Source organism: Schistocerca nitens, chromosome 8 (genome assembly GCF_023898315.1).
Source record: "Schistocerca nitens isolate TAMUIC-IGC-003100 chromosome 8, iqSchNite1.1, whole genome shotgun sequence".
In the NCBI taxonomy this organism is placed as follows: Eukaryota; Metazoa; Arthropoda; class Insecta; order Orthoptera; family Acrididae; genus Schistocerca; species Schistocerca nitens.
In genome coordinates, this window is record NC_064621.1 from 139,179,431 (window position 1) to 139,194,515 (window position 15,085).

The window sequence follows — 15,085 nt, forward strand, 5'->3', positions numbered from 1 at the left end:
CCTTCCTTTTGTTTTAATCTGAAGAACCCTTCTGGGATGAACTATGGATGTGCTGTCTTCATCTGTGGCCAGTAAAAATCCTCACTTCTTGGTGGTGGTTGTCTTGCTCTAGCAGGTTGTGTCCCCTCGCTGTTGTTGGAAGGATGTACAGGAAGCTGATAGATTGTTTTATTCCTCAGAAGTCTTTCTTTAATTATTTCACTAACATGGTCACAAATAAACCTTTTCCCTCCATGGTTCAAACGCATTCCATGCTTCGTGTGCAGATTTCGATGCAGCTTGCTTATATCCAGTACATCGCATTTAGCATATTGAGAACACAGCTTCCTTATTTTAATGTTTGTTTTCTGAATTTCTTTGTTTACACATAAACTATAAATTAGATCGTGCCTATGAGGCAGTGTGGCAACTACTGTGTTTCTGCATTTGTTAACTTGTAGAAAATTCTGCAGCATTTTCAAGCAAACCTCTGCTGCATTTTTGCCACATCATTTGAACCCATTATACAGATGATAAAGTCATTTTCCCGCATTAATTTCGTCTGCTCCTGGTTTCACTACGCTAGTCACTGCTATGTCCCGATTTTTCTCATGGAGCATGGTGGATAGATTTCTGCCATGACTGTCTGTTAGTAACAGTACATTACACTTTTTCCGTGATGATCTATGTTTGTTATTTACATTTCTTGCAAAAACTCTATTCATTTTCAGTTCACTGATTTTTACAAGTTCACGATCATTTGGAGAGTTGTCATCACAGTCACTTGTTTGCAAAACATGATATTTGTTTTTATCGGAAAATGTGACAGTTTTAGCAGAGTTTGTTGTTCTTTTTGCAGTTGGAAAACTATCTTTATACGACACTTTTATCCACATGGATGATTTATTACTTTTGACTTGCATCACATCACTTGGTGTTGGCTTCGATCGTAGATTCCGATTTTCTTTCTTGAGTGAAACAATATTGCGTCTTAAAGCACTGACTATGAATTGTAGGCTTGCAATTTGTTCTTTTAGCATTGTTATTTCAGTGTTACAATTCTTACCAACTCCTTTTGTAACTGCATAACTATAACTAGTTCTCAAGTTAGAATCACACACTTCGACTCTCGCGACCATCAGAGAAATGATTCACTTCATCACGAGTCCGACCCCTGTCACACCACACAACACCCACTGTAATTGTGCACAAAAACCTTCAGACTTGCACTCACATAATGCTACGCACAAATGCCATCATGCCAGCACTGCACCCAGTCTACTGTGGACCATATAAAGTACTAAGACAGAGACCCAACACATTCGAAATCAGGCTAGCTGGCAAACCCACTACTATGTCCATCAATAGACTGAAGCCAGCATGGACTTTGGCAGGGACATCAGTGTATAATACCGCCCCTTTGATCTCATTCCATGACACAACCCCCTTTTCTGTCACAGTCGATGTCAAGCAGTACCTTCCAGAAGATATCACAGTGTCTCTACATGACACGACAATTGTGGTATCTGCCACATAGAAAACTGACAGGTAGCAACATCACAGTCTTATGATCATTGGACCACTCCACACTGATACCACAGTCACTCGATACAGCTGCACTGTTATCTATGCTATCCAGGGATGGCGTCCTACATGTGTCAGCCCCAGACCACAACATGGAAAACCAGACACAGGATCAGCTTATACCCCCACCATATGATCACGTACAAACACTGGTGGGTGACCTAAAGATGGCACCTCCAGTACCACCTACTCAGCCAGTACCAACATCACAAACAGGCAGACTGCTGCACCAACCAATATGTCTAGAGGAGTACAAGCTAGACAGCATCTTCAGAGACGACCTGTACCACACCACAACACAGCTTCAGCACTCCATGTGAGCCCTATGGGGACACAAGCCCTATGGACATCCCTCCTCAACAATATCACTGCAAAAACAGTATCTCTGGACCTTGGGCAGTGTGTTCTGAGATGTCAAGTGTTTAAGTTGTATCTGTTTGTATAATGTGTACCAATAAATATTGTGTATGAGAATCAGTAACATTGACAATCATTACACATCTTGAACATCATGTTCGTTACCCAAATCCTACATAAGAATGATGTAAAAAGCAGACTAGCAACATTGACCTCAATTATACTTTGATTGGTATAATAAAGTTGATACATGGTACTCATTGGAATTAAGGAAAACATTGAAGGGAGGACCCACAAATATAACTTTCTTCTCACACAACCTGTTTGTTTAACAATATATAAACCATGTTTTACAGATAATTGAAGCATTTAACCTTAAAATTTTCTTTACATAATAAGCAAATTTGAAAAATACTTGTGATCTTAAACCTTAAGTTGAATAAGCTTTCAATCTTTGCAAAAGAAATTAAGTGCTGTATTGCAAAACAGCAAACAATATGACAATGATTACAAGATAGCCAGACCTGCAGCCCACTCATTATCAGGTGAAACAGCAGTGTTTACTACCACACTGGACACAGTCTATCTTATTAAATGCCCTTCTGCAACAATGGCAACAATGGAAAGTATATAAGCACCATTGATGACAAGAGTGATTCAACTACTCAAAACGGATGACTTAACTTTTAATTTGAAAGCTGTATGTTGAAAGTGTTGGGGTTAAGATGTGTACCTGTGCTTAAAGCTTAAACAGATTAGCAAACAATATTACTTCAAAGTAACCAATCTCATAATTTCAATCAGCAACCTAGGTGCGACTGGATCCCAACCAGTCCCTTCTGACAATTTGATTTTGACTAAAGCACTGGTCACAGTTGGCTATTAACATTTTCAAAGTTAAACTGATTGTCAGACTGCTCTGAAGGAACGTCTTGAAACATTACTTGTGAACACTTATTACAAGAGAATTCACTAGGTGGAACCACAAGATCCAGCTAAAATACACCAACAATGACCTGGTCCTTCAAACACAGAAACAACCAGCTTAGTACAACAGGTTGTTCAGATTATAACTAATAACTGAGAAATGCAGTTACAATCAAAGAATTGAACTGGTTAACAGCTAAATCTAACCACGAGGTCCCACTTTTGTTTAACGGGAATCTGTGCCTTAGTACAATTGTTCCATCTGTATTTATGGCCAAGAGCTGATTAATTAGAATATTAATGATTGGGTACAAACCAGAAAGGAAAGCAATATAATAGTGGGACAAATTTTCAAATGACAACTAGTGTCTTAGTACAATACAACTGCCTATATTTACAACCAAAGAGCCAACCGAGTAAAATTCTGAGGCTCGGGTACAAACCAGGAAATAATAAGGAGGGTAGGTTGACAATGAAACAAATTACCACAAGGATTACAGAATGTTACTTCCCTCTATCAGCAAGCAGTTCCATGGATCCATGGTATGTTGCAGCGATTACTGAGTGGTGCCGATGAAAGCCAGGTAGAACAGGGCAGCCAGGCCATGAGCAGTCATCTGACATGAATGTTGTTAACCAACTGATTGGATGTTGGCCCACTGCTTGTAGTGAATGCTGACCCTGGTGAAGTACTCCAGTATCCTCGCTCTATGCAGGATCTTCTTGGGCAGCTCGTGGCTTCGGCTGCTCGGACCTCATGACCATCTATTGTCGTGTCGCTGCCGTCAATCCCCTAAGTTTGTGCCCCCGTCTCGGGCCAGCAAACCCCGTATATACAGGGTGTTTAAAAAATGACCGGTTTATTTAAAACGGCAATAAAAACTAAACGAGCAGCGATAGAAATACACCGTTTGTTGCTATATGCTTGGGACAACAGTACATTTTCAGGCGGACAAACTTTCGAAATTACAGTAGTTACAATTTTCAACAACAGATGGCGCTGCAAGTGATGTGAAAGATATAGAAGACAACGCAGTCTGTGGGTGCGCCATTCTGTACGTCGTCTTTCTGCTGTAAGCGTGTGCTGTTCACAACGTGCAAGTGTGCTGTAGACAACATGGTTTATTCCTTAGAACACAGGATTTTTCTGGTGTTGGAATTCCACCGCCTAGAACACAGACGAAGTTTTCAACGGAGGTTTAATGTAACCAAAGGACCAAAAAGCGATACAATAAAGGATCGGTTTGAAAAATTTCAACGGACTGGGAACGTGACGGATGAACGTGCTGGAAAGGTAGGGCGACCGCGTACGGCAACCACAGAGGGCAACGCGCAGCTAGTGCAGCAGGTGATCCAACAGCGGCCTCGGGTTTCCATTCGCCGTGTTGCAGCTGCGGTCCAAATGACGCCAACGTCCACGTATCGTCTCATGCGCCAGAGTTTACACCTCTATCCATACAAAATTCAAACGCGGCAACCCCTCAGCGCCGCTACCATTGCTGCACGAGAGACATTCGCTAACGATATAGTGCACAGGATTGATGACGGTGATATGCATGTGGGCAGCATTTGGTTTACTGACGAAGCTTATTTTTACGTGGACGGCTTCGTCAATAAACAGAACTGGCGCATATGGGGAACCGAAAAGCCCCATGTTGCAGTCCCATCGTCCCTGCATCCTCAAAAAGTACTGGTCTGGGCCGCCATTTCTTCCAAAGGAATCATTGGCCCATTTTTCAGATCCGAAACGATTACTGCATCACGCTATCTGGACATTCTTCGTGAATTTGTGGCGGTACAAACTGCCTTAGACGACACTGCGAACACCTCGTGGTTTATGCAAGATGGTGCCCGGCCACATCGCACGGCTGACTTCTTTAATTTCCTGAATGAATATTTCGATGATTGTGTGATTGCTTTGGGCTATCCGAAACATACAGGAGGCGGCGTGGATTGGCCTCCCTATTCGCCAGACATGAACCCCTGTGACTTCTTTCTGTGGGGACACTTGAAAGACCAGGTGTACCGCCAGAATCCAGAAACAATTGAACAGCTGAAGCAGTACATCTCATCTGCATGTGAAGCCATTCCGCCAGACACGTTGTCAAAGGTTTCGGGTAATTTCATTCAGAGACTACACCATATTATTGCTACGCATGGTGGATATGTGGAAAATATCGTACTATAGAGTTTCCCAGACCGCAGCGCCATCTGTTGTTGAAAATTGTAACTACTGTAATTTCGAAAGTTTGTCTGCCTGAAAATGTACTGTTGTCCCAAGCATATTGCAACAAACGGTGTATTTCTATCACTGCTTGTTTAGTTTTTATTGCCGTTTCAAATATACCGGCCATTTTTGAAACACCCTGTATATCGGCAAGCAAAGACCTTCTAAGGGCACAACTCAGAGATACCAACTCTTCCTCACAGATATTGGCATGGGGCCACAAGAGGGATAGTCAATACTAGACCTGAGCCAGTGGTGCCAGACAGACCAGACTAATAACTCAATGGCGCCACAGCTCAAAAGTGAATAAGAGTTGAGCAGTGGCAGAAGCAATGTTGTTTTACATGTATGCCTGTGCACACAAAATGGATGCTGCAGCAATAGCTGAGCATTTCTGTTCTGGGCATACTTACACACTGCCTGTTAATGTGCAGTATTGGGTTTGATTAGCAGGGTGGTAATAATCTTATTGCTTTCTTGCACACTTTTGCATCTAGTTTAGGACACTCTACCACATAAAAAAATAGAAAAAAATGAAAATAGCAAAAAGGAATCAACAGTTACTTTACTGGCCACAAGCTGCTTCTTCAACTGACCTAGGGAGCAGACAATACGACAATGGTAAGCATTAGAGAAGACACAACCAAGTTCATTCTCTGTGTGGTTTTTGCAGTGGTAGCTGCCCTGTCAATCACTTTGTTATTCTGATCCATGAATAGAGGAGGAATTTTCTTAGAATGTATGTCTGCATACAGCAATGTCTGCAAATGAATTGTGGCTATGAGATATGTGGAAAGGAAGAGAACTGAATTGTTTGAGATGTGATGCTTCAGAAAGACTCTAAAAATTAGGTTATATGATAAAATGAGAGAAGATGAGGCTATCCAAGGAATTGGTGTGGAGAAGAACATGTGGGAAACATTGACAAGAAGGAAAAGAGAGAGGATGATGGAGCACCTGTTAAGACATCAAGAAATAACTTCCATGGGTTTTAAGGAAGCTGTAGAGGGTAAAAACTACAGTGGAGACATTGGAATACATTCATCAAATAACTGAGATGTTGGATTCAAGTGCTACTCTGAGATTAAGAGGAATTCATGGTGATCCACATTAAGCTAGTCAGGAGGCTGGTGACTAAAATGTTTAGGTTGCTTAATTTCCTTTCTTCCTTCACTTCCTGTGGTTTGTTAGCTCTGTCTATTGACTTACAAACCATGCTAAATTTTTTGTTGATATCTGGTACAATCACACTGGGAATGTGTGCTTTTATTTGGTTAAAATATTGCTGGTCATGTTGTAATCCCACACAAATAGGCAAGCCCTCTCACAAGCAATTGAAAACTATACTGTGTTTAATGAGCCTTATGGGTTATAGAATTCCTTGTCATTTTAAAGACACTTACTTTTCATGCTACTTTACTGTCTGATAGCTGTGTACGTGGGAAACTGATATATGTAAAAATATAAACACTTCTATTGCACTTAGTCTTACCCTTACATTAGAAAACAGAGGTGCAACAGTCATTAATTAAACCAACCTCTGAATGGTGGTGGTTGTGAAGGGGTGAGGGGGGGGGGGGGGGTGAAAAGGGAGAGAGGACATATATACCTGGTTCCAGAATTAGTACTGAGCCCACATTTGTTCTTACAAGGGAACATCCCCATCGCACCCCCCTCAGATTTAGTTATAAGTTGGCACAGTGGATAGGCCTTGAAAAACTGAACACAGATCGATCGAGAAAACAGGAAGAAGTTGTGTGGAACTATGAAAAAATAAGCAAAATATACAAACTGGGTCGTCCATGTGTAATATAGGCAATATTAAGGGCAGTATGAGACGAGGAACGCCGTGGTCCCGTGGTTAGTGTGAACAGCTGCAGAATGAGAGGTCTTCAGTTCAAATCTTACCTCGACCGAAAATTTTAACTTTTTATTTTCAGTTTATGTGAAAAACTCTTATGTTTTCATCACTTTTTTTGGAGTGATTATTACATCCACAAGAAAACCTAAATCGGGCAAGGTAGAAGAATCTTTTCACCCATTCGCCAAGTGTACTAGTTAGGTGGGTCGACAACATATTCCTGTCATGTGACGCACATGCTGTCACCAGTGTCGTATACAAAATATCAGACGTGTTTTCCTGTGGAGGAATCGGTTGACCTATGACCTTGCGATCAAATGTTTTCGGTTCCCATTGGAGAGGCACGTCCTTTCGTAACTAATCACACGGTTTTGCGGTGCGGTCGCAAAACACAGACACTAAACTTATTACAGTGAACAGAGACGTCAATGAACGAACGGACAGATCATAACTTTGCGAAAATAAAGAAAGCAAAATTTTCAGTCGAGAGCAGATTTGAACCGAGGACCTCTCGTTCTGCAGCTGTTCACGCTATCCACGGGACCACGGCGCTCCTCGCCTAACATTGCCCTTAATATTGCCTCTCTTACGCATGGATGACCCAGTTTGTATATTTTGCTTATTTTTTCATAGTTCCACACAACTTCTTCGTGTTTTCTCGATTGATCTGTGTTCAGTTTTTCAAGGCCTATCCACTGTGCCAACTTATAACTAAATCTGAGGGGGGTGCGATGGGGATGTTCCCTTGTTAGCCTGCAGAAATGATATTCTGATGATTTTGAAGAGTAGTTCAGGACATGTAATGTTTATTGACAACACAAGCATACTGCTCAAGGTTCTGAACACAATCTTATCAGAGACATATCAGATATAGCTAAACATTATACTGAAGACAAAACACTGACTGTTCTAAGTCTGCACACCTTTCACACCATTATGCATACCAGGATCATTCAGGATGAACAAGATACCAAATCAATTGTCCACTGTTCAGAAACAGGAACAAGAACTCTTTGAATATCTGCTGGACTAGACCAAAAAAATACAAAAATCTTTGTGTGTGGCAAATCTTTTATTAAATATTATTATGTGGGATGAGGCAGTTGAAAATTAATAATTTCAGAAAGTCAGTAAAATCCTGGCTGAAAGAAGAAGCTTTCTATATTGCTGATGAATTTGCAAAGAGTAATGTAACTGTGCAGTTATGTATTGACCTATACATACTGTATTTACATAGGTACAACATATCATGTGTGTGTGTGTGTGTGTGTGACTGAATGATGTCTTTTGCAGGTTGAAAGGTGTCTATGGGCTAGCAATTAAATTAAACAAATTACAAATGTTCCACAGCTGACAAGTCAAATCTTAATCTCATAAAGGCTCAGATTAAGTGATTTCATGCCAGAACAAGTGACCTGCTAGTACCAGAAGTAGACATTAATAATTGTACACTAAGTGAAACACTGTGTTCAAAATTCCTTGGGGTTCAGTTGAATAACAAGTTAAAATGGATTCATCACATAGATAAACGAATTAAGAAGCTCAACATGGTCTGTTTTGCCCTTAGAAGCACCTGTCATTGTGTTAACTTAGAGACAAGTGTTAGCTTGTTTTGCTCATTTTCATTCCTTATTGTCTTATGGAATTAAATGCTGAAGCAGAATGACTAAAGTAAATAAATTATTTCCTCAACAGGAGAGAGCAGTCATAATATAGTGTAATGTAGATAACCATACATCTCACAGGATCCTTTTTAAATGTCATGGAAATCTTTCACTCAGTTTCTTTTCCATTTATTCCTCAATACTTTTTGTTACTTGAATGGAACCAATTTCAGCTGAATTTTGATCTACACAATCATAATAAAAGACACAAAAATAAATTTCATGTAGACTTTGTCTCCTTCTCTTGGGTTAAGAAGTGGAGTTATGAACCTGGGTACAAAGATATTCAAAAGTTCCAGTACAACATAAACCATGTAAATGGAAATCACTAACAGTGAAATAGAAAATAGAAAATGTACATCATTAGCTAATCTTTCTACAAATTATCTGATCAGTTCTGGATTCAAGAACAGGAAAGCTTGTTGGTATTTTATCAACACCGATGAGCTTCCTGATGGAAATAACCAGCTCTTTATTTGTGCACAACAACCAAAAAATAACACATGTCGAGCAAATACAACCATAGTACCAAAACAAGATTCAAAACTCACTAAATCTGAAGATAGAGCACTCCTCATTCTATTGTCATTGGCAGTCTGTGGTTTCCACAGAGCCCCCCTCCCCCAGCTCCACTCTTGTGAGTGCAGAGCCCTAGGGAGAGGAAGTGGATGTTGTCAAATACAGGGGTGTTGAGGGCTGCTCAACAGGTGTTGGCTGATCATGCAAGGTAGCATGACCATCTATGCCATGACTAGTCCTAATGGAAGGCATAGGTGGACTGTTTTTGTGGAGTCAGGTAGGTCCATGCATGTTGGACTACAGAAGGTATAGTCAGCCACCCAGTAAGGAGGATAGACTGGTTGCCCTGCATGTGTGAACATGGAGGTGTCGGAGGAGTAGCAAAGAGGAAGACATGTATCTTGAGTATCCCACTGCTGTTGAGTGTTGCATCCATATCATCTGGAACGGGGATTGTGCAGAGAGTGGTTATATGTGAAGTGGGTGTGGCCTCAGGTGGAGTGCCCCTCACACAAAGGATGGAGAGTGATCAATCTTGGAGCAGTAAGGAAATCTCATCATGTGGGCACCCAGAAATGTTGATGGAAAAGTGAATCTCATTGATGGTAGTCATAGGTGGTGCTGTAGGAGAAAGGGGGGGGGGGGGGGGGGGGGAATATTGTACTCTTCAGGAGAAGCACTACAGCGCACTGGAGGAACAGCAGGGGACAGTACTTATGATGATGGAATGTCACACACAATGTGTTTTTGAACCTGAGGCAACAGATTGTCACACACAGAGTCTGAATGAGTGTCCACCACTGCTGTTATGAATCGCACTGACTATCCGCCAGGAGACCTCCACCATTTATCTGATTCCTCAACCTGTAGACTCTGCCAAAGTAATCCCGTCCCAGAAGTCCAACAGAACTTCCAGTCCTTGCTTAAAGCATTAGGTCCTTTTCAGAACCTCTCCTCTGAATCTTTCACTCCTCACGTCTATGACACCCCACACACCCACCCTCTATATGCTCCCCAAAATCCACAAACTTAACAATCCTGGATGCTCCATTGTGGCTGATTATTGCGCCCCCACTGAAAGAATTTCAGCTCTCATTGACCAATACCTTCAACCAGTTGCCCATAATATAGCCTCCCACATCAAGGATACCAACCACCCTAGGGAGAGGATGTGGATGTTGTCAATTACAGGAGTGTTGAGGGCGGCTCAACAGGTGTTGGCTGATCATGCAAGGTAGCATGACCATCTATGCCATGACTAGTCCTAATGGAAGGCATGGGTAGACTGTTTTTTGTGGAGTCAGGTAGGTCCATGCATGTTGGACTACAGAAGGTATAGTCAGCCATCCAGTAAGGAGGATGGACTGGTTGCCCTGCATGTGTGAACATGGGAGGTGTCAGAGGAGTCAACTCTCCACCATCCCTACCACTTTACCTTCTGAATCGCTCCTAGTCACTGTTGATGCCACCTCCCTATATACCAACATCCCTCATGCCCAAGGGCTTACTACTGTGAAGACGACCTTTCCTGTCATGCTCTAGACTTCAAAACCACTACCTCATTCCTCATACACCTTACTATACTTATCCTATCCCACAACTACATCTCCTTTGAAGGGAAGGTACACAAACAAATCCATTGCACACCCATGAGAATCTGCATGCCAACCCGTGTATGGGCCTTCTAAATGAGACCTTCCTTTCCTCACAAAACGCCAAACCCTTAGTCTGGTTCAGGTTCATTAATGATATCTTCATGATCTGAACACCTGGGGATGGCATATCTACGGTGACAAGAACTTGCTTGCTCAGTATACTGAAGGTCTTACCAAGGCCTTCACAAACAGGCACTATGACCAGTATCTAGTCCAAAAACAGATCTCCCATGCTATTTCCCCTTGAAGCCCCAATCCTTCCACCACTACCAAGAACCAGCCACAAAGGAGTGCCCCCTTCATCACCCAATACCACCCTGAACTGGAACAACTGAACCACATCCTTCACCAGGGCTTTGATTATCTATCATCATGCCCTGAAATGAGGGAAATCCTACCCAAGATCCTTCCCGTCCCCCTAAAGTGGTGTTCTGTCACCCACCCAACCTCCATAACATCCTAGTCCATCCCTATGCCACTCCTAATCCGTCTCTTGCCACAACAATCATACCCCTGTAAAAGACCAAGGTGCAAGACCTGCCCAGTCCAACAACCCAGCACTTCCTATTCCAGTCCTGTCACCAGTTTATTCTACCCCATTAGCGGTTGGGCCAGCTATGAATGCAGCTATGTCATTTACCAGCTCTGCTGAATCACTGCACAGCTTTTCATATTGGTATAACAACCTACCAACACATTCTCCACTCCCATAATTATCATGGCCTCAACCTATAGTAATATACTGCACCCTCCATCCAACAGTTTCCATCCCCCCCCCCCCCCCCCATCCTATCATCTCCTCCCTATTCTTACCTCTCACCCTCTTTGTTTGCCACTCTCTGCCAATATTTCCCTGCTCCTCTCCTTTTCACTTGTTTTTTTTCTCCAGTTCCCTGTCCCATGACCTCCTAATGCTGCACCTGACAGTGCACAATCTGGCAGACAGCTTTCCTGTCTCCCCCCCCCCCCCCCACCCACTCCCTCCCCACTCACCCACCCACCCATACACTACTATCCCTTCTCCACCCCCTGCAGATTGTTGCTTCCATCCCACGTAATGGTTGCATTCTGGCCCGAGCATCCAGTTGTGTGCATGAGGTGTGCTTGCTTGTGAGTATGAATGGTGTGTGTTTCTCTGTTTCTCTTTTGCTGATGAAGACTGTGGCTGAAACCTTTGTGAAAGTGTCTTTTACTTTTGCCTGTCTGCTACTTAATGTATCTTCTTTACAATAAGTAGCAATCTATCCTTCCCACATTGTTGTTGTTAGGAAATAAGTAAGAAAGATTAGGGATTAATGCCCAACTGATGGCACAAGCTGAGCACAGTCATCTCAGATTGGAAAAGGATGAGAAAAGAAATCAACAATGTCCTTTTTAAAGGAACCATACCAGAATTTGGCTTAAGTAATGTAGTAAAAACTAAATTTAGGTGGTAAGAAACGGATGTGAACTTCCTCCTTCTGAATGTGACTCCTGGATGGAAAGAATTCCTCCAGCAGACCCACAAATAGGCTGGAGTAGAAAGGTACTCCATGAATTAATGTGGTAGTTCTGTGGATATGTTTGTAGCTATTGTTCTTCAAATTATGAACATTTGTGAGTGGCCCAAAGGGTTAGAAAGGAAGTATCAGTGTCAAGAAGACATGGGGAAAGGTAGAGCCAATGACAGAAAGGCCATGGGCATTGGGGATGTTAGCATACAGCAGTGTAACAAACACAGTGGTATGCTTATGGGACAGGAATTGTGGTAAGAAGGTGGAGGAAGTGATTAACTTCTTAGGTGTAGATAAGGTTGATTAAGGATGTTGGTAAATTAAGGCCGTGGGAAGGCTGTAAGGAGCCATGAAGGGGCAACAAGCAGCAAGATCACTAGAGTTGGTTTGTGGAGTTTTCAGAGTAGGTAAAAGGTAGGGGTATGAGGTGAACTCAGCTGTTCATTCCATGTTCGTGATACTTGACCCACTAAGAAGGACTTTAGGGAAGGAAGTGCAGCTAGGTTGGAGGAGTGAAATTCTTGGAACATTACAGGTCTGCCTAGATGAAAAGGGTGATTGAAATGTGCATGATATGCAGGTATGATGGGGGTGGGGGAGGGGGGAGATGAGGGTTGTAATTTCTAAGAAGAAATGAAGAACGGACAAATGAGATCCAGGTGTTAACAGATAGACAGCAACATAGATCATAAACAATGGGTATAGGGATAAATTATTTAAATCTAAAGTTTGGAAAACCTTTTTTGTAACTTAGAAAATTCATAGTAAATGCTGTCAACCAAACAATATATTCATTAAATATGTAATTATAAATAAACAGCAGCCAGATAGAATAACTGGGGATAAAGCTGTTTTCTTTCCAAGTGGTAACCACTAATTATGGTAGGTGTTGATTTGCAATCATTTAATGTACAAATTAATTGTGGCAAGTCTTCAGTAATAGTGTAACTCTAATATCTGTTGTAATGTCGCAGTATTGCTCAGTTGCCTCTTCAGACATGTACTTCATCTTCTTTTATTCTCAGGTAAATGTTTGATGTTATATTCACTGATGTTTTTTGTTTCATTCTTCAGTCCATTATTACCCAATTTAAAATACCATATAATTTTATATACTGCATTAATATTTTATGACCTTTTCCTTTAGTTCTGTTTTTGTCATTGATTATGTGTTTTTAAGACTTCAGTGTTCTGCTCAAAGTCTGTCCAAAGAAGCATGTTTGACTGGTGAATATGAAGTCTGTGACAACATAGACCTTCCAACTATAGTTATGGAGTATGAAACATACTACTATCTAAGATTCCAAAAGTATCCTAAAATATGCAAGAAGGCAGTAGAAAATATAGAATCAACAAATTTCTCAGTTCCAAAATCAAAAAATAACTTTCAAAAGAAGAAAACAGTACAAGCCAACAGTTCATCATCAACTCTGAATAATGAAAGTACTTCCTTTGAGCAAAAAGAGGGTGGAAAAAATGACTGTAAGCCAGATAAGTTAGTTGATGCTGAACAGTTATCTAAGGATTTGCAGTCAGAGATAAAGGTAATACCACTGCTAGTGGCAGATAACAGTAAGACAGAAGAGAATAACTCCATCAGGAGTACATTACTGCAACCTCCACCACATTTCAGTGGTGAATACAAAGATCTGGCAGAAATTATTATACAGGTATGTATGAAATAATCAAGGCTTCAGAGCTGTCTAAATCTCAGTGCACTATAATAACGAACTCTTAATTATTTAGGATATATGGATGATGAATTTGAATGTTCACTGGGATGATGTAAAGGGATTAAGTAAAGCCAAAAGTCTGCTTAAAGAAGCTGTTGTCTACCCAGTCAAATACCCGGAGCTGTTCTCAGGAATTCTGTCACCATGGAAAGGTTTATTACTGTATGGACCACCAGGAACAGGTACACAACGTAAAACTAAAGATTTCTGTAATATTTATTATATTTATTGTAATTTTTAGTCTGAGAAAGTACCCCGGTGATGCATTCAAGAACCTAATATTTCAGGGAAAACTTTGCTTGCCAAAGCTGTTGCAGCACAATGCAAAACAACATTCTTCAATATATCGGCCTGCTCACTCGTTAGTAAGTGGAGAGGAGACTCAGAAAAACTTGTGAGGGTAAGTGTATCCACTCAATAAATGTTTCTCTGAATTTCTTATGTTCTTTTACTCACAGATAAGGCAAGCCAGGGCCTCGATTGCCAAGAGGAAAGAGGCCTCCAAGAGACCTTGACAAGTGCTTGAATTTTCAGTATAACTGGTCCAAAAAAATGAATGTAATTTGAAAATATGGAGAACAAGGTATCAGCACTGTCACTAGTGTAGAATTTGGTTCATTATTGAGCTTAGTTGGGGGGCAAATTTAATCTTGTTGTACCCGCACTCATCCCTGCAAAAAGGTGGTAATTTAAGAAGATGAGACCTGGATAAACAGACTAAACCAGAGGTTGTACAGAGTTTCAGGGAGAGCATAAGGGAACAATTGACAAGAATGGGGGAAAGAAATACAGTAGAAGAAGAATGGGTGGATTTGAGGGATGAAGTAGTGAAGGCAGCAGAGGATCAAGTAGGTAAAAAGACTAGGTCTCGTAGAAATCCTTGGGTGGCAGAAGAAATATTGAATTTAATTGATGAAAGGAGAAAACATAAAAATGCAGTAAATGAAGCAGGCAAAAAGGAATACAAACGTCTCAAAAATGAGATCGACAAGAAGTGCAAAATGGCTAAGCAGGCATGGCTAGAGGACAAATGTAAGAATGTAGAGGCTTATCTCACTAGGGGTAAGACAGATACTGCCTACAGGA

At 41.3% G+C, this 15,085-nt stretch overlaps 1 protein-coding gene across 1 annotated transcript in view; it reads left to right on the plus strand.

Moving 5' to 3' along the window:
- LOC126199452 (katanin p60 ATPase-containing subunit A-like 2) overlaps window positions 1–15,085 on the plus strand; it is a 156,461-nt gene that overhangs the window by 90,967 nt on the left and 50,409 nt on the right. The window contains exons 5-7 of the mRNA XM_049936372.1: window positions 13,447–13,936; window positions 14,013–14,181; window positions 14,287–14,399. Of these exons, the coding sequence (XP_049792329.1) occupies window positions 13,447–13,936; window positions 14,013–14,181; window positions 14,287–14,399 (772 nt within the window). The remainder of the gene's footprint in view (window positions 1–13,446; window positions 13,937–14,012; window positions 14,182–14,286; window positions 14,400–15,085) is intronic.